The sequence below is a fragment of the Falco naumanni genome, chromosome 5 (assembly GCF_017639655.2).
Source record: "Falco naumanni isolate bFalNau1 chromosome 5, bFalNau1.pat, whole genome shotgun sequence".
Taxonomy (NCBI): Eukaryota; Metazoa; Chordata; class Aves; order Falconiformes; family Falconidae; genus Falco; species Falco naumanni.
Genome location: NC_054058.1, coordinates 21,523,947 through 21,547,157, shown reverse-complemented (window position 1 = coordinate 21,547,157; position 23,211 = coordinate 21,523,947). Strand labels below are relative to the sequence as shown.

Sequence of the window (23,211 nt, the reverse complement as noted above, 5' to 3'; positions counted from 1 at the left end):
TTAAAGATTCATGTATTTGCTACAAAGCCTCTAAAGCAGATGACAAATACCCATAAAACTAGATTTAAATCACCTCACCTTTAGTATATCACCCCAGACACTGCACAACTGCTGGTAAAAGTGTTGACTAATCCTAAATAAATGCACACAAGGGTAAAGAGAGAGGCAAACTTCGCATGCTGCTCACAGCTATGTATCAGTGCAACAGCCTAAGGTAAAACAAAGTAATTGGCTAGTGCTACTACAAGACTTTAATATGTAGACTAAAGACAAAGCTGGGGACCTGCACACCTTCCTTGCGCATCAAGCTAATATCAATGGGAAAACAAGGAGAAGGAGAAAACATGCTGCATTTTGCCATAATCATCACAATGTATCCATTGTCTACATTGTCCTTTTCTCATATGCCTGAGACTGTAGCTCTCCACTACAAATTTTGGGTGAAACCTTAATAAAGCTCTGACATCCTTTGTTAAAACTCACCAACTAAAAACCCTGTGCTTTGGTGCAAGCAGCGACTCAGCTTGTGTGACTTTTTGGAATCACTGCAGCAAATCGTGAATGATGTATGAAATGAAAAATCCCTGCTCATTGCACACAATTCAGATAGTAAAATCTCCCTGGAGCATTAAAAAAATACACTTAAATGTGCCATTTTATTTTATTCCTGTGCCCAGAAGACTCCCTCATCTCTCCCCAAGAACATGCAGATACCTCAGCTATCACCAGAGAACAAGAAGGCACACTCAGAGCTAAAGTGGATCAGTTCAGTTCACACAGTGTTTCCAGGAAAAGATACAGGAACCTGGAGCAAACCAGACAGAATTATACTGGAGACATGTTCAGGCCTGTCTCCAAACACAGGTTTTTTGGTCATTTTTTAAAGTAATATCTAATCTCATCAGCCTGACTCTCTAACTTAATTGACCTTTGGAGATTGCATTAAGGAAGCAACAACAGCATGCTCAATGTAGTTAGGACCATGAGAAGAAACATTTGATATAAATATCATGTGTGTGACTAGACATCATTTATGTTGGGACAAATACAGTAACATGCTTTGACTTCAAGCCTTTATTCTTTCTTGTATCTTTGCTAGAAGTTTTTTTCCTAGCCTGCCTTTTAGTGTTCTTTTAAACCTGGCAGATGCAAATGTCTGCTGCCATAATTTAGCCATCTTTTGACTTTCTGCATGTGCTACTTTCATCTGTTTTCTAGTGAGTGTCTGTTATATTTTTCATAACCTTACCACGGAGGAGCTAGTAGAATGCAATAGGACCTTTTTCTTTTATTTTTTGGTGGTTCTTTTTTTTTTTTTGGCGAGGAGCAGGAGGGATGGTAACAACAGTGATGGAGAACACAGAAATGTTGGGTTACTCTCAGCAGACATTTCTTCCTTACCAAAACTTCTGCAGCAATAGGCAGCCTCTGTTAACACACCCCCACATCCAGAATGACAGAGGATCTACAGAATTAATCTTGCAGCAAAACCTCTCAGTTTGGAGCACACAAACTGTCACTCTTTCCCAATTGCTAAAAAGAGGGGAGTTGTCCAGTTTGCTGGTGTTCCCTTTGAGCACAGGGAGGATGGAAAACTGACGGCAAGACTGCAAATCTATGGAAGAGTGATCTGCCCAGATGCAGCTGTCTTGGTGACTGCATTTAGTTTTAGGAAGAGAAAGCAGGGGTCCCATCTAACAACAACTGATGTTGTCTTCTCTTGACAAGTTTTCTTAGATTTGCAATTTAATACATTTTTCTCCCCAAATGTTACTGATGAGGAAGGACAGTCACCTACATCAGCATCACATATCTGTCATCTTTGTCATTTTGAAATTTCAGGGAAACAGAGAAAAAGGTGTAGCTGTTAACCCTTTTGCTTCTCTAGATTCTTCATGTAAAACCAGCGCCATACCTACTTCTGCCCCTCATACACAAGAGGAGGACTACAGTGGTCACCAGACACGTGCCACTGAAGCAGGGGCAAGCACAAGAACTTTGCTGTGCATCCTATATAGTAGTGCCTTCAACAAGCAACACTGCAGTGAGGCTGCATTAGCAGTAACAGTTGTATGTTGGTTGTTGGAGGCTTTTTTTTTTCCTGTGACAAACCAAGAGGCAGGCAGCAAATACACTGGTAATATCTGATCTATACCGCCTATCAGGAATATGCCATCTTTGGATATCACCACCCAATTTGGAAAGCAAGGGACTGCTGGAAGCTACTATAGCACAGGGGCTACGGAACTGTGTTTTTCAACAGACAACCACACCAGGTCTAGGTTAGATTTAATTCCACAAGAGGTCAGCTACAGCTTAAGAATTCAAGAAAGCAGTGCTTAGGAGCATGCATAAAACAGTTCTTCAAAGATTGGGAGGTAAGAGGGTTGGTTGTCAAATATCTTGCAGGGACAGTGGTTTCCAGGCTTACAATGACAAGAATCACACCTTTCCACTAAGGCAAGATTTTCTGGAATGCTAAACATGCTTGCAATTATTTTCTAAATTTGTTTCCTTCCCATTCTAATTTTTTTCTTTTTTTTTTTTTTTTGGGGGGGGGAAGGTAGAAAAGGAATACTTGTCCCTACACCAGGCTTTTGATACTCTGCTAAATGCAACACTAATATTGGCAGTATTGCACAACTAAGCCAAACAGGAGGCAGGCAGGAGCTGATGGCAAGAACTAACTTTTCCAAAAAGCACATCCTAAAATCCGAAGGATCAGCTTATGAGAAAAAGGTGAGCCTCGGAAGAAAAGAGTTTGTGGCGGTTAAAATGAAAGCATCAGACAAAAAAAAATATACAGTGGTTGTACATCTGCTAAAATAACATTACAAATATATTTATACACACACATTATAAAAAAGATAGAAATTACTTTTGCAACAGGTCATGAGGAAAACTGTTTATCTGCCAACATAGTAAGTCTATGCGATTAATAATAAGATTACTTACAATAGTTTGTTCCAGAGTTATTTGTTCAGACACAGTACATTCCTATCAAGACCGATAATCTGGCAAATTACAGTTAATTTTACAAATATATACCAGCTTTTATTCAGAGTAAACCTTAAGGATCTTTTAGTAGAGGAGGTATATTTGTAAAAGGAGGGAAAAGAAGTGGATGAAAGCAATCGTCTCACCATAGCAGGATGAGGTTGTACTTGTGCCCAGCCTCAAACTATTCATTCCATGGCCAAATTGTTTAAGAAATTGCAATGGGTGCTAGCACCTACCCTATGCATTTCAGATATGCTCTTATAAAATATATATATTGTCTATAATTATCAGATGAGAACCTACTTAGAAGATGTAAGAAATACAGAGAAGTAGTAAGATACTGTTATTGCTATTAGAGGAAAATGCTCAGGCTGTTCTGCACCTGGAGACGGAGAGTAATTGGGACCCTGACAGGGACACATCAGGGATCGTAATGAAAGACCTCAAAAGAGCACAGAAGACACCCATCGTTGGATGTGTGCTCACGAAGTAGTCATGTCTCTTTGTTTTGCTTGCTGGCTCTTTTTACTAGCGGTTCACTCTGCATTATGACTGAATTAGGTAAGAAGGTGCTGGGGGAAGCGCTCTTGGCTAACTTCGGTGTACAGCCAGGCTCATTAAAACCAGCGCATTTGCTGCAATGTTTGCAGCGTTTCCTCTAGGTTTTAAGATTGTTTTAAGAAGTGAAATTCTGAGCAGAAAAGACATATTTAAATTTATTTTGTAGTGCTCCCTGTTATAAAGACATGCTGGATATTTTTTCTTAATATTATATGGAGCATAAAAATGCATGAATTTAATACCTTAATAAAAATGAACACACCCTTCTAGAATTCTGAAGCTGCTAAGTACACAGGACAAGTTCATTAGCACAATTTTGGAGCATGAAGAGGGAGTGTATAGAGAACCCAAGATGCACAAACATCAACACAGAGTTCCAGGGATTTTTAATAAAGTTTTGTCGCACCTCCTACCACTGTCTCTCAGGGAAACTGTGGTGAGCAGAGTCCATGAGCTGCCAATGGGTTGTAGAGACAAGCCTAGAATTAGACCCTAAAATCATCCACTAGCAGTTTGATTTGGGGGCAGCGGTATGTAGGATTAGCATACAAAGAACCACTCTTTCCATCAGAGAGAAACAGGGCAAGGTTGTTACAGGTGTCAAAACTTTGACTGACATCCTAGACACGGCAGAAAGGTGCCTGGCAAGGAGCATAGTTGTGGCTTTGAGCTCTCCCTTGACCAGGGGTCCTGGAAGGGCTGTTATGCTGTGGCTAAGGGGTAATCACTGTACAGTACAGTACGTAGCATATGCAAAACAAGGACACAGCAATTCAAGAGGTTTGCAGGCAAAGCCATGCCAATGTCAAATATTTGGCTTTACTAAGGCATATTTCTAAATTAATAAGCCCTATAGCTTTCAATAGGATTATTCAGGGTACATCAAGTCAAGCATGTAGTATACATTTGTAGGATTAGGGTTAATGTTATTTTAGTATAAAGTGTTCTTAAATGTATCATATTACAAATAAGGAAGCCAGCACAAACTAGTACAGAACAGCTCCTTATTGAGACTGCCCTTCCCCTTCTTGACACCTTGTGCAAGGCAGACACATTAGGCTCATAAAGATTTATTTGAAAAGTTTTGGGGATTTTTTTGGCAAGCCCAAATCTCAAATCCTAGAAACTTCCGAATTCTCTGTAAAATTTGTTTAATACAAATTAGAAAGTGGAGAAACACAATTTGTTTATTGGAAGATAAATTTTGAAGTTTTCTACTATCTAAAACAAGCAAACAAAAAAATCTTAATTTTTAATGCAAATTTTGAGAAAGAGTAGTAGCTCTGAAGGTAACAGTCCTGACTTCAAAAAAACAAGATTTATGTAGAAGCAACCATAGTGACAGAACTAAGACAATAATTCACAGTAATTGAAATTATTACCATCCCTAATCTGTAGCCTGTAACTCACTTATACAATCACTGCACCTAGAAATCCTCCCTAAAATTTTATCTAACACACAAAACCAAGTTCAGTGATTGTTACTAGAACTATTTTTAGAAGTTGATTAGCAATAATAAATTCCTCTGTTTCTTAGAGCAGATGTATTTAAAGGAGGGAATCAATTATTAAATCTGTATTTGCATCAACTTTGCTCTAATATGTCTTTCTCCTTAAAGTATCTGCAAAGAAATAACATTATAAAATAAAAATAACATTTATTTTGTCCCATGGTGGAACAATACTACTGTTCAATGCAAGTTTATAATATAATAAATACTATTCATATAATATAATAAATACTATTCACTGAGCTAGAACGTGAGACTCTGCGTATGCCAATATTTATGACTTGGAAGCTTGTCCTCAACAAAAGTCAGGTTTGATTCACAAGCATTTTGCAAGTTTTAGTATCAAGAGGAGAAAAGTGATAACTCCTGTACATAAAGTCCACAGGTTCGAGCTTTGTTCAACACAAAGGTGCAATATGAAAGCAGCAATACAAGGAGCAAGGGGACATTTGCTACCTGGTATAGTATGTCGTCTTCCTAACTAGTCCAATATATCATCACTTACAGTATATCTAAATGTATAACGACTTACTCTCACTTACTCTCACCTCCCTCAAATGGTAGAAAAGATACAATAAAATCCTTGATGGATTCTAAAAAAATCTATAAAATCTACTCTTGCCTCCCCCAAAATAATCTTTGCATGTTGAGCAATTCTCACTTTTATCCACTATGTGCCAACATAAGTCATTATCATTTTTGGAAAAAAAAAAAAAGAAAAGAAAAAAAAAGATGAAGAGCTTAAATTCCAGTACTGCAGAATGACACTTCACTCAAGACCTGCAGAAGAATTTCCCAAGGAACATCATTCCATAGCTGAACATGCTCTTCTCTTTTATAAAAAAGTAGCAATTTTCTGCTAGTGAAAAGTTCCCTTGTGTTGTGTTTTGTTATAAACTAGATAAGCAGGGTTCACTCTAATCCCAAAGGAAAATATTGCGCAGTTAATAATTGGGACCATTGTGCTCTTTGAAAAAAAATAGATGCTAAATACTCTCCAGTTGTTGGTAGCTACTGTTCCGATTTGATTCATATACAGAATTGTGAATACACTATACTGGCACTCCATCATAGCATTTTAGCACATACTTAAATTAAGCCTGCAGCTAACTTTACTGATTGCCATGGGGCTATCAAGACGCTTAACTGTTAGCATACATCTAAAGCCTGTCTTATGTGGTTTTAGAGGAGACAGAACTGTGGTCATTTTGCAAGTAATGTGGGGTACAGAATTCCACCATGATTTCTGCATAAATAGATTAGTATCGTGGAGATATCATGCAGATGGAGAGCTTTCAAGGTATCTTAGCTGCATATTGTTTTATTTTGATACATGGCTTGCTAAAGATCAAATTTGATTGAACTACTTATTCCTGTTGTTTAAGTAATTTATATTTTCACTGGTATGTGGTCAAAATCTGAGGCTACTTTTGAAAATTTTTGACCCAGGATATGTTTCAGGGGTTTTGAATACCTTTCTAAATAATAGAAAGAAGCGGAACCAGCAGTTTCTGTAAGTCCGTATTTTAGTTATTTCTAGCCCACTACATATTCCTCGCCCCCCCCCCCCCCCCCCCCATCAGGTACAGCTACCTCTTCCATCCCTCCTTTTTCAGGAAGATGATAATTTGATAGATTCATACATACCTCTAAAAGAGCAATACATTCTAAAGGCAACTTGAACAGCCTTTCCTCTTTTAAAACATGAATCTACTTCTATCCATAGCCATTTCTAAAAGTACCAATCACATACAGTGAGACTTGATTGTCAAAAGGCTAATTGATTCAGAATATGCAAGAACCAGCCCCAGGAAGGAATAAAACAACAGTACCAGAATTATGTTAAAGGGAAATATGTGTGAAACATGTAAAGCTTTCTTAACAACATAGACTCACTGCTTCAGATATTTGTATCTGAAAAACTTCAAAAATTCAAGAATATTTTGACCAGAAGAAAAAGTAAGCTTGCAACTATTACTTAGGTAATCCATCACTATACTAAGGAACCCATTAGGAAGTTAGCCATCAAAAAAACCAATGCATTCAGTAAGGTATAATCAAAATAAGGATTCCTAAGGACAGCAATAATTAAGACCAATTTCATTTAGAAGTCACTTGAATATTACATACTATGTACTTTGGTTTCCAAATACACCATGAATCCATTTAATTTCAGTGAGAAATTAAAGCAGAAAGCAATACTTAAGTCAGGAGGGCTGAAAGCATGCAACAGTGTTGTACATCTCGATTATTACGTATTATTCAAACTTTCACATCAAGAAGGAATGCTATAATTACATGGAACATTGAAGAATATAGCATATACAACATAACAAAATTCAGTAAGAAACTTTTTTTTTTTTTTTTAATTACATAGTTGATACTAGTTTTTCAGTTTTGGATAAAATGCCCCCAAAAGATAATTAAAATTTCAAACAAATAACTTTGGCTTTTTTTTTTTTTTTTTAAAGGAACAGATATGTAGCAGAAATCAGAATTCCTTAAAGGTATCTCTGCGCTAGGCAATATGAGCTAAATATTCTTCTATTACATTACACGTAGATGCATTGTTTCACATATGCTTCTGGCCAAAAATGCAGAGAGTTTCCAATTAAACCTTGGATGTGAAACCACATCATAATATAGCTGATGATATTTACTCCTGAAGTAAATCATTTTAATATGGGTATTATTTTAAACATTTCATAAAACCACTAGTCACAAAGTCACTTCTGAGGGAAAATTCAGCAAGGATAAAATCGAGAAAGTTACATTTCTTTTAAAGAGGTTACAGAAAATATTAAGCAGACCTATGAATCGCTGCTCTTTCACCAAAAAGATTATTCCATCTTCTGGCACTGTGGACTTACCTAGGCTGCCCCAAAATCATCGCTATTATTAAGCTTTATTAAGCTGTTATGTATTGACAAAATCTTTGTAGTAAAATAATTTTCCACCATATTTTAAGTAAGGTAATGAAGAGCTGTAGGACAGGCTTTAAAAGGCACTGTACTTTCATCTGAAGAGTCTCCTGAAATTCTTTGAACATTTCCAGGGGGTTAATGAGGTATTTTGACAACACATGAGAAGCGTCTGGCTTTGCAAGAAGGTTTATAAGAGGGACCATTCACATTCTCGGAAATTAAACTGTGTATTTTAAAGCCACTAAAAATAACAATTATTAAAAATTTGGCAGCTTTGAAGAAAAATACCAGCAGATACAGTGAAACACATGGAACTACTGAAGAGCGTCAAACTTGAGTACACATATTTTACAGCGTTTCAGCATGACTTAAACACCAATTTTAACAGCTTAATTGAATGTTTCTTATTAAAAGCTATCACAGATGAACTAAAATAAGAACAAGCTAAACTAACCAGAGTGTAACTAAATCAAAAGCATTATTCTTTGCAAGTTGGGTAGATTAACTGTGCATACGTGCATTACTTTCCTTGTGGTACACCCTTACCCCTTCCAACAAATGTTAAGGTGCTTGGAGGGTTTCAAAACCTTTGGCAGTTAGTGGGAGTATTCTTGCCCCGCCCCTGCCCCCCCTTTTTTTTTTTTAAGATCTGCTAAATAGTGCAATTCATGTCAATTTAGAAGAATGTTAACCTCACACTGCAAAATTAGAACAAGTAGACCACTGCATCTACCGTATGTGTGCATACTTTAAAATATTTTAGGTCCTATTCCTGCAAACTAGTACTCCCTTGAATACTTGAATGCATTGCAACAACGATATTGGTGTATAAATAAGGTTCAGTTCTACAAAGCTTTAGTGAAGAAAGCAAAGCTCTCTTAAGCCTCACTTCTGTAAATACCTCAATATTCCTGAAAACTCAGTGCACCTCAATCTTTAAAGATCTACCCTTATTTAATCAAGCTGGGCAAGAATCATACTGAGGTGTCATTTTGGAAACACCTTATAACCCACTACCTGGGAAAATACCCATATAGATTTATACGTGTGTTTAAGAAAACTGATTATCTTAGGTGTCTACGATACTTAATGTGCGCTTTTCAGGACACGAGAGAGAAACAAGATCTTCTAATCAGTACAAGGCCACAAGACATGTTAAGTCTAAGTGCTCCTACATAAGAATTTTTTTTTTTAATAGTAACTGCCTTTAGAGTGCAAGTAGTTGTACAGAAGAAGGCAGTTTCCTAAACTCTACTTTTTCAGTCTGCATCCTTTCACAAACTAAATATTTTACAGACACAGCATCTTTACGATGCTTATGGTTGAACACCTTACTTTCTGTAGTCACATCTCATTGTTTACAAGATCTCATCTAATATCTGTGTTTTAAAAAACCTTAGCTTGCATTAGGTCTTTGAACCAGCAAGTGGGGTAGAAAAGACCCAACACTACCTGCCCCTTTCCTCAGGAATAGTGATCTACTCATTTTCATAGCCATTCAGTGGTACTTTTAAAGTCTGCAGAGTGTTACAATTGAAATCAATACCAAGGTTAGATGGTGGGGGTGGTAAACTTTTGAGTCACCATCTTCCCCATCCCTGAAAAGGTTCTAGATGTGTTTTAAGGCCAAGAATTTCACCCCAATATATTAGTTTTGTTAATCTTTTTCCTATAATCTCTTTGCTTGGCTAGGGAAATTATGCAAAAAGTAATAAAAGTTCTAATTCAATTTCCATGTTAAGAAATGGATTTGAAAAAAAAAATAATCAGAAACCATATTCTTTGTGTTTACTAAGAGATATGCACTCCAACATTTAGTGTCATGGAGCTGGACTTAAAACCAGAAACGGTGAAGATAATTTAGCTGCATGAATGCCTGCTCTTCAGTAAAATGCTGCCAAAATTAAATAGGAATGAAACAGCACTTTGTAGTCATTGGTCGCTCAGCAGGGTTTGCGTAGTTAAAAACCTAAGTGAAAAGGGTGATTGACCTACATTGCTACTAGCTTCGCACAGCTGTACTTTCATATTTTCGCTGCATCCAAGGAAGCTCATTATTTAATACAACTGAGTTACATGTAATTGTCGGTCTTTCATTTTACACTTTTAGGGGCCAGATATTAATCTCAAATGTGCGGCAGGCATTACTGTGCATCTGGAAATATCCGCGGCTGCCCATTTGCACACAAAGCTAAAAGACAGGATTGCACACAGTTGCACCTGAAATTAGGGGGCTGCCCAGGGGTAGGAGGACCGTACAAATATGCAGAAATCAAACGAGCAGATGGAACAGAAAGCAAATCCCTTGGCACCCCAAAGGCAAACGCTCCGCTGTTTCCCTGTTGTTTTGAGCAGGAGCAGCCCAGAACGCGCACATTTCACACAACTCATACCTGCGGTTTAAATAAGTAATAACATTCCAGTTAACAACCAGTTTGACATGTTAACAGCCCTTGGGCTGTTAACATAACGACTGGTCATTAATGGCAGTAATGACAGATTTCAAAGGGAATATTGTGCTTGTAAATGGACGTGCTGCCAGTCAGAAGAGAGGACAGAGCAGGATAGGCTGATACATTAAGATGTCACCATACAGCTCTGGAGGGAAAAATGGGGGGGGGGGGGGGGGGGGGAGAACCTTCTTACATATTTCACTTACTGTAGATGGACTTGAAATATTGGCGTAAGCCTAAATTCCTTACATTAAGTCTTCACTTTCTAACCCAAGAGTGTATAAGCAGGAGACAGAAGCCTGCAGGGGAATTATACTCTGCATATCATTTTTACAGAGTGTGTTATTTCTATCATTGAGTCCTTTCTTTACTCAAGTCAGTTCTCATCCTCGTTAACAAAACAGAGTTCATTCCTGCTGTGGCCACCCTAATACCCTTGGTGTTGTACACCACCTCTGAAAACACTGGAGCGGTTTATATGAATCAGATTCCAGAGTAAAGCCTCTCACATTCAAAGCATCTTCCAAACTCATTACCTCATTAAAGATTTCTTCCATCCCCCTCAACTCCCCCCTCCCCCCCAAGAAAAAGGTTTTAATATAGTAAAATCAACTAATTTTACCAAAGGAGAACACTAAAGCAAAGCAAGTTTTGAAGTCCTGAAGATACAGAGTATTTATAAAGAGCTCAAAGCAGGTACCTCAGGGCTCAAATGCAGAACAAGAACGTGCATCAGGGCCGAGGGAGGGTTTAGGTTTTTGGCAGGCATCTCTAAATGAGAGCTACTGAAGTATCTTTGCAAATAGCCAAAGACACAATCACACAGTTTGCAAATTTAACCACGAATGTTAAAGCACCCAAACTGGCTACATTAGTGCTTATAGCATCTGTGGAATGGCTGTCTTATTGAAAGGCATAATGAACACAGAGAGACAAGTTAATAAGCAATTTTACTCTTTATAGTATCATTCAAGCCACATATCCTCTAGAGGGCACCACATAAATTAATAGGAAGCTGGAACAGTTTTATATATAGCAAAGACTCCCTTTACGGTTAAAAAGAAAAAAAAATTGAGAGGGTAGTTTGAAACTGTAATCGAACCCTAATCTGATCATTAGTACAAAGTAATTTTTCTTTAATATCAAGTGAGTTGCTAAATATGAAAGCTTGTTTGCCTACAGAGGTAGAGAACATTAACTAGTTTCTGTATTAGCAAGTGATCTACAGATCACTGTTATAGGTTCACTGTATAACTAAGTAGATAAGATGCAATGACGCAGATGACTATCTGCAATTACCTTAAGTGCATCAGTTTGAAGTTTAGTGTAAATACCAAGCTTAAATCTATGCACTCACAAGTACCACTAAAAAGAAGGCTCATGACAAGATAGCTTCATTAAGACTTGATAAACCCAAAGACAAAACCCAGAACCATCTTAAAACTGATTATAGGACTTCTCATGTATGCTGGTTTCACTGGTGCAAAAGTAAATATTGTGTATGAATAAATAGCTGACCAGTTTTTAATGTGGTCATAACAGATAAGAAAATACAGTCTCTTTTCTCTGAATCATTTAGTATGAATTTTAACAGTCTGTTAGCAAAATATTTACTGCTGTTAGACTTTCAAAGACGAGAGAGCAACAGTGTGTGTGTGTATGCATCTGTGCCAGGGAAATGCTTTGCTCATACCTGTACTACTAGAACAATTCTGGTTTTTATTTTAGACACTTGATTTTAAAACATTAGATCCACTGCACTAGCACTTGGGAAATTCAGTAAGTTCAAAGTCTCCAGTAAATACGGAACTTGGATTAAACAGCCATAGCAGAGTTTTCTCAGTCCTGCAGGCACTTGTTGTAGAAAGATTCTTAAAATGGGTTTTAAAAATTAGGATGTTACCTTCCCCAGAAGCCATTCTGACCCCTCTCTATAGACACATGCTTCAAGATCACAAGTGAACTAGGTTCACATATGACAATTCCCTTCTATTTAAACAGTTCCCTGCCAGGTTGTGGAAGTCAGGTTTTATTACCTACTTTTTTGGCAGTTTTAACACAATGGCTTTAAGATGCAGACTATGCTAAATTCCCAGTGCTCTATCTTGCATTCAGTTGAGAGTTTTTATAGGTAGCAGAGCACCTGTACCGCTAAGTAGTCCAAGTCCACAACTAAAGAACCTGGTCTGCCTTGCAGCCCCAGATCAACAAACGCACAACGCATTTGTGAATGGATTTGTTCCACTCCAGAAACAACAGGTTAAAACACGGAGAGTCCAAGTACCAATAGCTGTTAACACTTTAGTCTTGATTCCTGTTCCTCCAACCTACCCGTGTTTTGCAGCCTACGAACTGATCAGTGTGTGGGAACCTCCTATTTGGTACCTGTGCTTAAACGGAACTTTTGAGTTTACACATTCAAAGAGAATTTTAATTTTTCCCCAATGTATTACTGATTTGAATGTCCCTTTAAAAGGAAAAGGCTTCACTACAGGGGCAGCGAAAATATTCCCAGAAGTTCACATTAGCCTGGAGCAGCTAGTCTCATTAGGCCCCCTCCACAGGGAACAAAGGAAAGGTGCTCCTATAGGAAATAGGTGCTCTGAATCACCCCGGAGGAGCCTTTTCTCTCTATTTACTATTGAGAGCCTAGGGAGACTAAACTTCCTGATTAAACTCAGCTTCTGCAAAGTAGCCCTATTTATTCACATACAATCTGCAAATAAACTGGCCGGGTGTTTGCTCCTCAGTACTTTGCTATGAATTATACCTCAAATACTTTTGAGAACCTAGGTCCACAAGCAAATAAGAAGATAGAAAATCAGGCAATGATTTGCTGTCTCTGAGAAGTGGCAACAGGCTACCCAGCAACCCAGGTCATGGAGTTAAATAAGGACAAGAATGGGTTTGAGCCTACTAGCTGCACAGTTGTTTAGCACGGGGAGGACAGTTGGTCATCTTGGTCCACCTTCTAACAGCTAAGTGGCAATGTTCATAAAAGCTTCCAGTGCCACAAATGAAATCCCTTGGCAAACTAAGAGGACGAAAGTGGGTAAAGTGGAGTGGAGCACTCCTCACTTACAGATCTCAAACCCTGCACTGGAGCTCGAGAAAACCACACATGGGGGTTCAGGCCACTATGCCTGGCCACCACCATGATGCTAGGAGGAGAAGACCACCAGCCCCTCCAGAGCACAATGCTGTGGGAAGTCTGAAAGAGGTTTACTCTCTTCATCCTCTAAGCACAGGACCCCCAAATTATCATCAGAAAACTGGCAACCACCTGCACGACCTGGTTACCTGTGCTCTTTGATAAGATTTTTTGTTTATCTCCATATTTCAGTATTTGTTTTCTCATCCTCTGCATATACTTGGCCTTGCAGCCCTCACGTACCACTTATGCAATAGCGACGACATAGGATGGACTGAACAGAATTGCCAAGTTTTGTCAGTCAACATAAGAAGGATGTGGCCTACCTCAGATAGTCTCTGCGACAAAGGATAAGGTTGGCTTTGGTGTACAAGGTAGAGCCCACCTCCCCCAGGCGACAGTCACAGCAGGCACATTTCAGGCAGTCTTCATGCCAATATTTATCCAGGGCCTTTAGAAGATACCGGTCTTTAATCTTACGGTTGCAGCCAGCACAACCTTTCGGCTTGGTGTCTGGCTGGACTGAGAGCATTTGTATACCTGAAACACAACAAGACAAGAAAAGAGTGAAAATAGATATTCTCTCCAGTGCTAGTCTTGTCCTTTTCTTCCTTCACCTCGCCACTGCCCCCACACCCAGTTCATTAAAAAAGCCGTGGTGTAGATGAAATAACCTAGATAGTCCACAGCAAGCTGAAAACAACGTTAAGATAAATTTGAGAGCAGAAGAAGTTTCTGCTCTAAGTTCCACAGCTTCTCTTTAACACCTCATTTACCTGGTGTCTTTGATGAAAATAAACAGGATTAAAAAAATTAAAATGAAAAATTATAACAGTTCAGTTGAAAAGTCATCCACTTTTGCCCAAACTATCCAAACTAGCAACCAAAAGTTTAAATAAACAGCATATCTATGATGGCAAACATAGCTAAATTCTCCATATTTGGACCTATTTGCATTACCTTTATAAAATATGAAAGCACTCCAGATTCTAAAGGAGAAAAGACTGAAGCTATTGGAGGCACAAAGCTGGATTTTCAAGGTCTGACACACATTTTGGTGTTAGCTAGGGGGGTGTTTTGCTTTTTAAGATTTCAGTTCTTGTTAGACACATGAACTAAGTGATCAGATTTCCAGAGATTTCAGTACCAACATCTCCAGTTACAACCTCCAGTGTAAGGACCTTGTGAAAAATCTAATTTTAAATAATCTGGACAAGGTCAGAGATCGCTAGTTTGTCAATGAAAACCAAGGGAAAAAACCCCAAACATAGAAAAAAACCCTCTGCCCAACTTTCCAATCCCAATTTTAGCCAACCGCTAGTTCAGGACAAGGAGTACAGCAATATCCATTCAGTATGTATACCTTTTGGTGTAACAGCAGAGAGCATTTAAATAACAATTCAAACACTTGAACCCCTGTTTAAAAGGAGGAACTGGTAAAAGTGGAACACAGTTGAGCAATGGTACGCAGAGCACCGCAGCCAGCTTCCAGAGATCCATACAAAAATCGATTGCCCTCAGTTTTACAGTAAATGGGGAGAGAAGGTCACTGCCCCAAAGTGCTTACAGACTGCTCTCTCTTGGTTAATCGCATGAGCTGCCATCCCATTACACTCAGACCAATTCTCTGAAAGTAATTTCTTAGAATAAGCAGAATCATAGCCCTGTGGATTTGTTGGACATCAAACAGGCACCAGAGAGAAAGAACGAACTGACATGCTTTTCAATTATTAGGTTATCTCACTGTTTTAAAGCCAATCAGAGATGTAGCTTAAAAAATGGTACTCGTTAGAGTGCATCTGAATATTACAATGAGAATTTGTCAAGACTGGGGAATTAATTATGTTGCCAACATGCAAATCGTACCCCAAAATTCAGGGTATGGCACCCTGTTATTATGCAGAGACTGGGAAAGGTCAAATCAGAGTCTTGTAACAAGGAAGAAAATTCAAGAGCTCCTCATCAAGAATGCTGTACTACCTAGTGTTAAGGAAGCTTTACAGTCCCAGCTTCCATCACCAGATCTCAGCTAGTGCTCTAAGACACCACTACAAACATGCAGGCTCAAGAAGCTAGAATATGAACAAGTAGGGGTTTGGATTTTTGTTTGGTTTGGTTTTGGTTTGTTTTTTAAAATGCTTTCATAAGGAAAACACAAAAATGAGTGTAATCTTTGAAGCAACACTACAGTGTGCCTTTATGGGTATTAGCGCTACAAAGACAAGAGGCTAAATGCTATGCTGGCTGAGGTGTCCCAGGGTTCTCTAGGTGTATGTTGAACACATTGAATTTATGTGGACCACGGCAACTGTACAGCTAGTTTAGGTGGCTTTCCAAGGTTGCCAAGCCGAACTCCCAAGTTTCACCTGCGAAGCTGATCACTAAATTAGAAATAACAATTTTTACTGTGACGTATGAACATAACAGCCTTGCTCCCCCCTTTGCAACACACTCTATTACACACTTTGGAGTGATCTATTTATCTGTTAAATAAGCCATTCAGTTATATGTAGACAGCTCTCCTAGTAGGCACCCTGAAGTACCACAGCAGTATTGCTGCATAACGTACAAAGCTCGTAACAAAAGCATAAGGTCTGTATTTTTCTACCAGTAGGTATAAAAAAATGCATTGCTGCCTTCCCATTACTCCCCAGCCAAAGCTATTCTCATAGCTCCTGCACCATTTACAAGTAGGTAAGATCTGTTCCTCGTTCACAAGGATGGGATCCAGCGACCTGCACAGGACTCCACAGTGAGTCTGTGGCAGATCTGGGAACAAACACGCGCACCTCTTGTCTCGAGCAAGCACCATGAGACAAAGACTGAGCCTTTACAGTATTTTCAATTGCCAACTAACTCCTCTGAATCCAGGTTACATACATGAGGCAACAAAATAACATGGCTACAAATTAATGACTAAAAGCAGGGAAAAGATCAGAGAATTTTGCTAAAGTAACTATACCAGACTGTAAACGGAAGTCCTGTTGCAACTCTTAATACTTTCGCTTGGTCAAAAAGCCGTAATCTGTAAAGCTGCATATCACCGTAGAGTATAAATACCTGTTAAGTGCCAACAACAGGCTAATTCCCAGCCCCCCTCTTCAGCCACATAGAGGACAAACGCATAAAATTGGCCACAATTTGTATCAACTTCTTGGAACTCAGTAGAAAAGTTCAGAAGCATGAAGGGCTGTTGTAGGACTTTAATCTTTAGCTTGAGGGAAACCAGGATAAACTAGGAGCTAGCACAGTTAAAGGCTTTAAAGAAAAAAATCTTAATGTAAAAATTTTGTCTCCTGATAAGGAAGCGGGTTAGAGTGTGGAGGCTGACAGTCTCTGATCCAGGCTGATCTACTGTCCTGTGCTGTCTGAAGGGAATAACATGCTACAGAAACACCACTAAACAAGCAAATATCTGAGCAAATTGCAATAATCCAGCCTGATAATTCCTGAGGTATATGCTGCAAACACAAGGTTACAGTATTATAAATAAAACTGCAGCTTGCACAATCTTGCACATACCCCTGCACGGTTTTTGTGATTTTTTGATACATGAGAAAACTAGACGGAGCGCTGTCATTCATGTTGGTTAGCCCAAACTCTCCGTGTAGAGCCGAGTAAAAAGGGGCAGACAACCCCAGGAAGTAGTGTTAGCAATCCTGCACTTCTTACTTCCCTGAGGCTGAGGGAGAAGGTGGTGCTGACATCCCACTGGCAGCATCTTCAGATTAGGAATTCAATCTGCAGCAGTTTTTGGAGGGAAGGAATGCTTTTCTGCTCTGATGGGTCTGATCTTTTCGCACTTTACTTGCAATGAAGCCACTTCTATTTTAATGAAAGGGTTTTTTTAAAAAAAAATATCCCCAAACTACGGCATCATTATAAAAAAAAGTTACTCTTTTTTTGAAGCGTAGAAAGGTTCTAAACAAAACAGAGCACAAAACAGCACTCCAAGAAGCATTTTACATATCTCCGAATTCCTTGCAGATGCAATTTCTTCACATGCCCTGGATTAAATCACTTAATTTTGAAAACAAAACATTTTATTCCTTTTTTCTGTATTGTATGAGCCACCTTAATGCAGATCATCTCACAGACCATCTCTCTTCCCTTTAATGTTCCCATAAGATCTCCAATGCAGTTATACTTTTCAGATACGCGCTCATGTATTTTTAGTGCTCTCTTAATTTGGCAGTAAGAATACCTGCAGCTTACTGTCAGCCAGCTTTTCACAGGCTGTGGTTTAAGTACCCATTTATTTCTTAGGACAGCAGAAGGACCCCTTCAGAGGTTGACAGCACCCACAAAACCATCCGAACTGCTTGCTGCTGAAATATCAGGTAGCAGCACACAGCACTGTTGCCTGGCTGCCCTCGTCTACCCCCACCCCCCCAGGAAAGGAAAACTTATGGAACACTCCCCAAAAAAACATACAATTCTGTAAGTGCTACACCCAGGCTTTAAAAAAAATAAAAATAAAAAAACTCATCAAACCCAGCTTTCCTTTCAGTTCTGCAGAGTTCTACCCATGCTCTGCATCACAGAGCAGATCTGTTCTCAGAACTGAGAAATTTCAGTGCCTAGTCTGTCACTGTCAAACAAACCCTTTTTATTTCACCCAAATATGCTTCCAAGGGCTTCCTCTATTCTTCCCTCCATTCCCTCCCTCCCTCCCTCTCTCTATCCCCAAGTCCCCAAGATACTGCACATAAACTGCAGAGCTGTGCCAGGAATAAGACTACTTCATCACCATCCACCACCTTTAGGATTTTTGAAGGGAGAACTTAATAACCTGATTTGCAGGTTTTTGGATTTCCCTCAGTCTCACCAAATAAGTTCGATGCAACTGACTCCCATTGCCGGTTATTGTTATTATCGTGTGATGAAACACTGTCAACTGATCTGTAACTATGATTTCAGGATAAAGAGAAAAGATTGCAGGAAAAAGCTAAATGAGGCTCCTGGAGGAAGGCAGAGAAACAAAAATCCATTTCACTCCAATCATCACCCTTCTCAAAAATCAAAGGGAATGAAGATCTAACATAATGAACTGTATTTTGTTAGTGATGTAGTAGCATCTGGAAGCAGGATTGGTCCCTGATGGTGCTGAGTGTGGCACAAGACGCACAGAACTCAGTTTCTGGTTTGTGATACAGACAGTCTTTGAAAAGCATGTTAAGGGATGAAGGGTTAGATATTATTATGTACTGGATCACTGAAAAACTTTTAAAAACCACTCTCCCCACCACCACTTCCATTGCAGAGGGACGCACACCGTTCTATCAAAGACAGCAAGAAAGGGAAAACTTGCCTTTACTTAAACAAAATAAAATAAAAATCAGTTTGGAGCAAATTAAGTATCAGTGCACTGGTCTTTAAAAGACTGCGAACTGCCAGACAACATGCAGTCAACAAGAGAGTTAGAGATCTAGTAGAAGATAAAAAGAATACTTTTCTGATGCCTTCTCACTTTGTAGCTTCATGCTAAAAGCATTCAGAGCTCCAGTAATTCAGGACAATACACACACAGACTTAGAAAAAATATTAAGGTTTCAGAAGCTAAGAAACATTTCAGAACTTGCATGTAGCACATCAGGAGTCGTAACTAGTTTTAGATTGGCATGTAAATTGTTCTGTGGAAAATTCTTATTGCCTCCGAGACCCTGCTATTCTGAGTTATTTGACAGTTTAAGGGAAATCATAATTAAAAAAAGAGACATAAATAATAGCCTGTGCAGTGTGGTGCACAGAAATAAGTAGAACCATTTCATTTAAACTCTGGTGAGCTTTTAATTGCCTGGATTGCATTGTGAACCAGCCTAACGGTTGATTGCCTCCATTATGCTCTCTTGTTCTGTGCCATTCATCCGCACAGTCTCAGCTTCTGTAGTTAACACAACAAAGTAACCGCAACTCCATAACACTCAGGGTTTTTTAAAAAAATATAAAAGTAAGGATTTTAGTGCTCTGAATATGGTCTCTTCTGTATACTTTTGAGTTAATTTTCCACGGTGTATAACTAAACTTCACTTCCTGCCCCTTCTTCTATAGGGGAATCTGATTTTTTTCTTTATTTTTTTAATAAAGGAGGTGGGTTGGGAGGCAGGGGGGAAAAAAGAAAGAAAAGAGAAGAGGTTAGGTAAAAACTAAAAATGGGAATGCAGTCCCACAGCTGGGAGCAGTGATACAGATTAAAAGAATTTGGCCAACATGGCTAGTCGATTGCCAAGAAACACCAAACAAAAGATTTCTCTTCTTCTTTCCCCTTCTCTTTTTGAAAGCTAGATTGGGCCTAAAAGCTTGTTTCTGTCTGTTCACTGGCCCAGAGCATCCCTGCAGGCTGCAGCCCCCTAAGGGACAACACAGCAAATAGATGTACCCAGATCTCAGGGACGGGAGCTGCTTAGCTATGTTCCTACCCCTGTCGTGTCCCCCCCACCTCTCCTCCCCCCAGCCCCCCCACTCCCTCCATCCTTTTTTAGAGCAGTGGTGCTGGGAACCAATTTGATTCCCTTTTTCTCCAATGCAGCTGCAAGGCTCAGAGATACTGACATTTTTCCACTCTTATCAGTTTAATTACAGTTACCATGGCAGCAAAGTGCTAGTGCTTGGCAAAGGCCAACAAGAGATTTGCAAGACTGAGTTCAATTTTGATGCAGCTCACATGCAAAATAAAAAAATAAATAAGAAACATACACTCTACAACAAAGAATCCCTTTTGGAGTTAGACGCTCAAGCCTTTTGTGCTAATAATTCCTTTTCAAGCATCACAGGGATGGGGCGATGGGGGGGGAAGAGGGGAGAGGGAGGTGGCGGCGAAGCATGTAGCGATATTTGTTGCACCTAGCACAATTAATTGCTTTGAACAGCGGTCCTACGCAGCTGTCCAAGGCAGCGGTATTTCGGGTCTCCTCAGAGCACACGCACACACAGACGCTCGCTACGGCAGCGCGTTCAGGGTCGCGGAGGAACGAGCCCCGCTCCCCCCGCCCCCCCGCGCCCCCTCCCAGCGCACCGCTCCCGCTCGGTGCGCGCTGCAGCGGGAGACCGCCGCCTTACCAAAACTTTTCTCCTTTTTCTGCATGAGTTGATTTACGGGCGCCTGGAGAGCTCCTTCTCATTGAAGCACCAAATCCCGGCAAAAGTAGCAAGTGCCTCCCCGGCTCGGGTCAAGTGCGCGGGAGCGCGGCGCGCCGCAGCCGGCGGGCGCGGGGGCGGGGGGGCGGCGGGGGGCGGCGGGGGGCGGCACACCCCGAGCCGGCGGCCGCGCACGGCGGTGGCGAGCGACAAAGCCACATGCTCCCCGAACTCTGCCCGTAAGCCTATAATCCCAGTGGTCTCTTAGCTTTGTTGTAACAAATGGGTTTGATTAAACTGTCACATGCGGCGTTAGCATACCATATCGTGCTGGGTATGGAGGGAGAAGGGGGCGGGGGGGGGGGGGGGGTGGTGGGAAAAAAAAAAAAGAGGGGAAAAAAGAGAAAGGATCGCAGACAGAAGTACTATTTCATAACCGCAGCCTGGCTGCCCATCTCCCACGCCGGTCCAAGGGAGGCTGCGTGAGCCCGGACACCGGCAACCCGTGTGCGCCCGGCGCGTCCCCGCCGCCCCCCCCGGCAGCAGCCGCGCTCTTCCCTCCGCTCTGCCCAAAGGGTTAACCCTGCACCGAACCAGTTGCAAATTAAACTGCTGTATGGGGAGGCTTGTGGATTAAAGCCGGGGAGTGGGAAATTAACCGACTCCCTTGATAATTGACAGCGCGTTTCGAGAAGCTCTGGAAGAAGCAAGAATAATAATAACAATAAAACCGGTGCGTGTGTGTGTGCGCGCTGCAATTCATTGTTAACTTTGACTGCTATTTCTCGAGACGTACAGTTGGATGGGTTTCGCTCAGCGTCCTCCGCTTGCATGTATTTCATGTCTCATCATAAAAATAATGAAGCCTCACATGATTTAAACAAAACAGTCTCAGCAGAGCTGCAGCCTGAGTGAAAGTTGCAGTGCAGAGATGTGTGTGTGTGTGTATTGCAGCCCCGGCTTATGACTCAGAGAGAGGGAGGGAGAGGGAGAGAGAGAGTGATGCAGACACACATACACAGATGACCCAAAGCTTAGGTACACAGTTGCCTCACTTACCTTCTCAATTAAGCGATACAGGGGAGGCAGTTCAATAAGCACAGTGGCTGCTTTGTAGCTCTTCTCCTTGGAAAAGGTCAAAAAGAAGCATTGTTTGGGGAAAAAAAATAAAGAGGGGGTGGGAGAGATGGGGAGGGAGATCGCTATTCTTTAAGTTTAAAATAATGAGGTCCTCAAGGATCCGCCAAGTAATTGTGTTGACCGCATCCGAGCTACAGGTGTCCTCCTTTTAGTATCTTGCAGTCCAAGGCTGTCTGTCTCCGTCCTGGCTGAAGACAACTTACCTAAAGCAGCGTGTGAGGAGCCGAGTTGAATGAAGTCAGGGCTTTATCAGCTGCAAAATGCAATCCCTTACCAGCCAGACATAATACAGCAAAAGAAAAGGTCACTCAGTTATTACTGAGCCAGCAGAGCCCAGGCAGCTCTTGTGGAGGACCACAGAGAAGCAGCTCCCTTCCGATTTAAGGCTATTTACCTCTCTCCCCCTCCACCCACCCTTCCTCTCCCCCCTCCCAACTCCCCCTTTCTCTCTCTCCCTCTCTCTTTCTCTCTCGTTCTGCAGCTTGCTCAAGTACAGCCGCCCTCGGAAAGTGCAAAGCAGCCAGGAGACAGATTGGGCTTTGTTGGTAATTTCCCATGGTGAAAATTTACAAGCCTGCAAGTGCAGTCAGCAAAACCACATGCATATGCTAGACACAAACACCAGGGACACACACACACGCACACACAAGTGACCTCTACTGAAGCGGCTCAGGATCACCTTCCCAGAGAGTGCTCCAGGAACAGACCCGGGGAAACAGGGGAGCGTCGCCCCTCCCGCGCCCCCCCCCCCCTTTGCTTAAATAAAATAAGTTGCCTACGCAAAAAAGAGAGAGAGAAATGGCAAGATACATATCTCTCTATTAATGAGTAATGAGGAAAAATCCCTGAAGGTGAAACGCTGCCTCTGCGCGCTGGCTGTGGGCTGCTCGGGAAGGAGTGGAAACTCCAGCGTGAAAGTTTCGCGTCCCCGGCGCGGTCCCCGGCCGCCCGCCCGCCGCCGGCAGCGCCCCCGGCCCCCGCCGCCCCCCGCGCCGCACTTTTTAGGCTGAAGGAAGACAAGCCGCTTCCCCCTCCGGGATCCTCGTCCCAGGAGCTGAAGACAGATCCTGATTCTCTACCTAGTGGTGGAGGGGGAAAAGAAAGAATAATAGACACGGGCGTGTTATAGGTGTTGAACACCCTTGACCGAAAGACAGACAGACAGACATACAAACACAGAAGAGGTACAGCACGCTTTGATAGTCAGTCACGCTCGCAGATGATCGTTTCTTCGTGTTTTATAATAAAGATGTTGAGCCTAGCCTACTGTAAATAAAGTTAAAAAAATCCAAAGCATCTTCTCTAAGAGCCATCTGCATGTGGAGAAAGACCAGATTAAGAATTTGTGAATGCAGTTTTCAGACTTCAAAGTGAATATCTGTTGTCTGCTATTA

General features: G+C 40.9%; 1 protein-coding gene across 3 annotated transcripts in view; it reads right to left on the bottom strand.

Annotated features, from left to right (window-relative positions):
- Positions 1-22,203, bottom strand: part of LMO3 (LIM domain only 3) — a 57,660-nt gene extending 35,457 nt beyond the window's left edge. Inside the window, exons 1-3 of one of the 3 annotated variants that reach the window (XM_040593867.1) lie at positions 22,021-22,203; positions 21,737-21,802; positions 13,927-14,140 (exon numbers count right to left, since the gene is read on the bottom strand). In XM_040593867.1, coding sequence (XP_040449801.1) covers positions 13,927-14,132 — 206 coding nt within the window. In that variant the 5' untranslated portion in view covers positions 14,133-14,140; positions 21,737-21,802; positions 22,021-22,203. Of the gene's footprint in view, positions 1-13,926; positions 14,141-20,659; positions 20,793-21,736 lie in introns of those variants that run through there. The other 2 variants (XM_040593866.1, XM_040593865.1) reach the window with 2 other exon arrangements.
- Between the last annotated feature and the right edge of the window lie 1,008 nt (positions 22,204-23,211).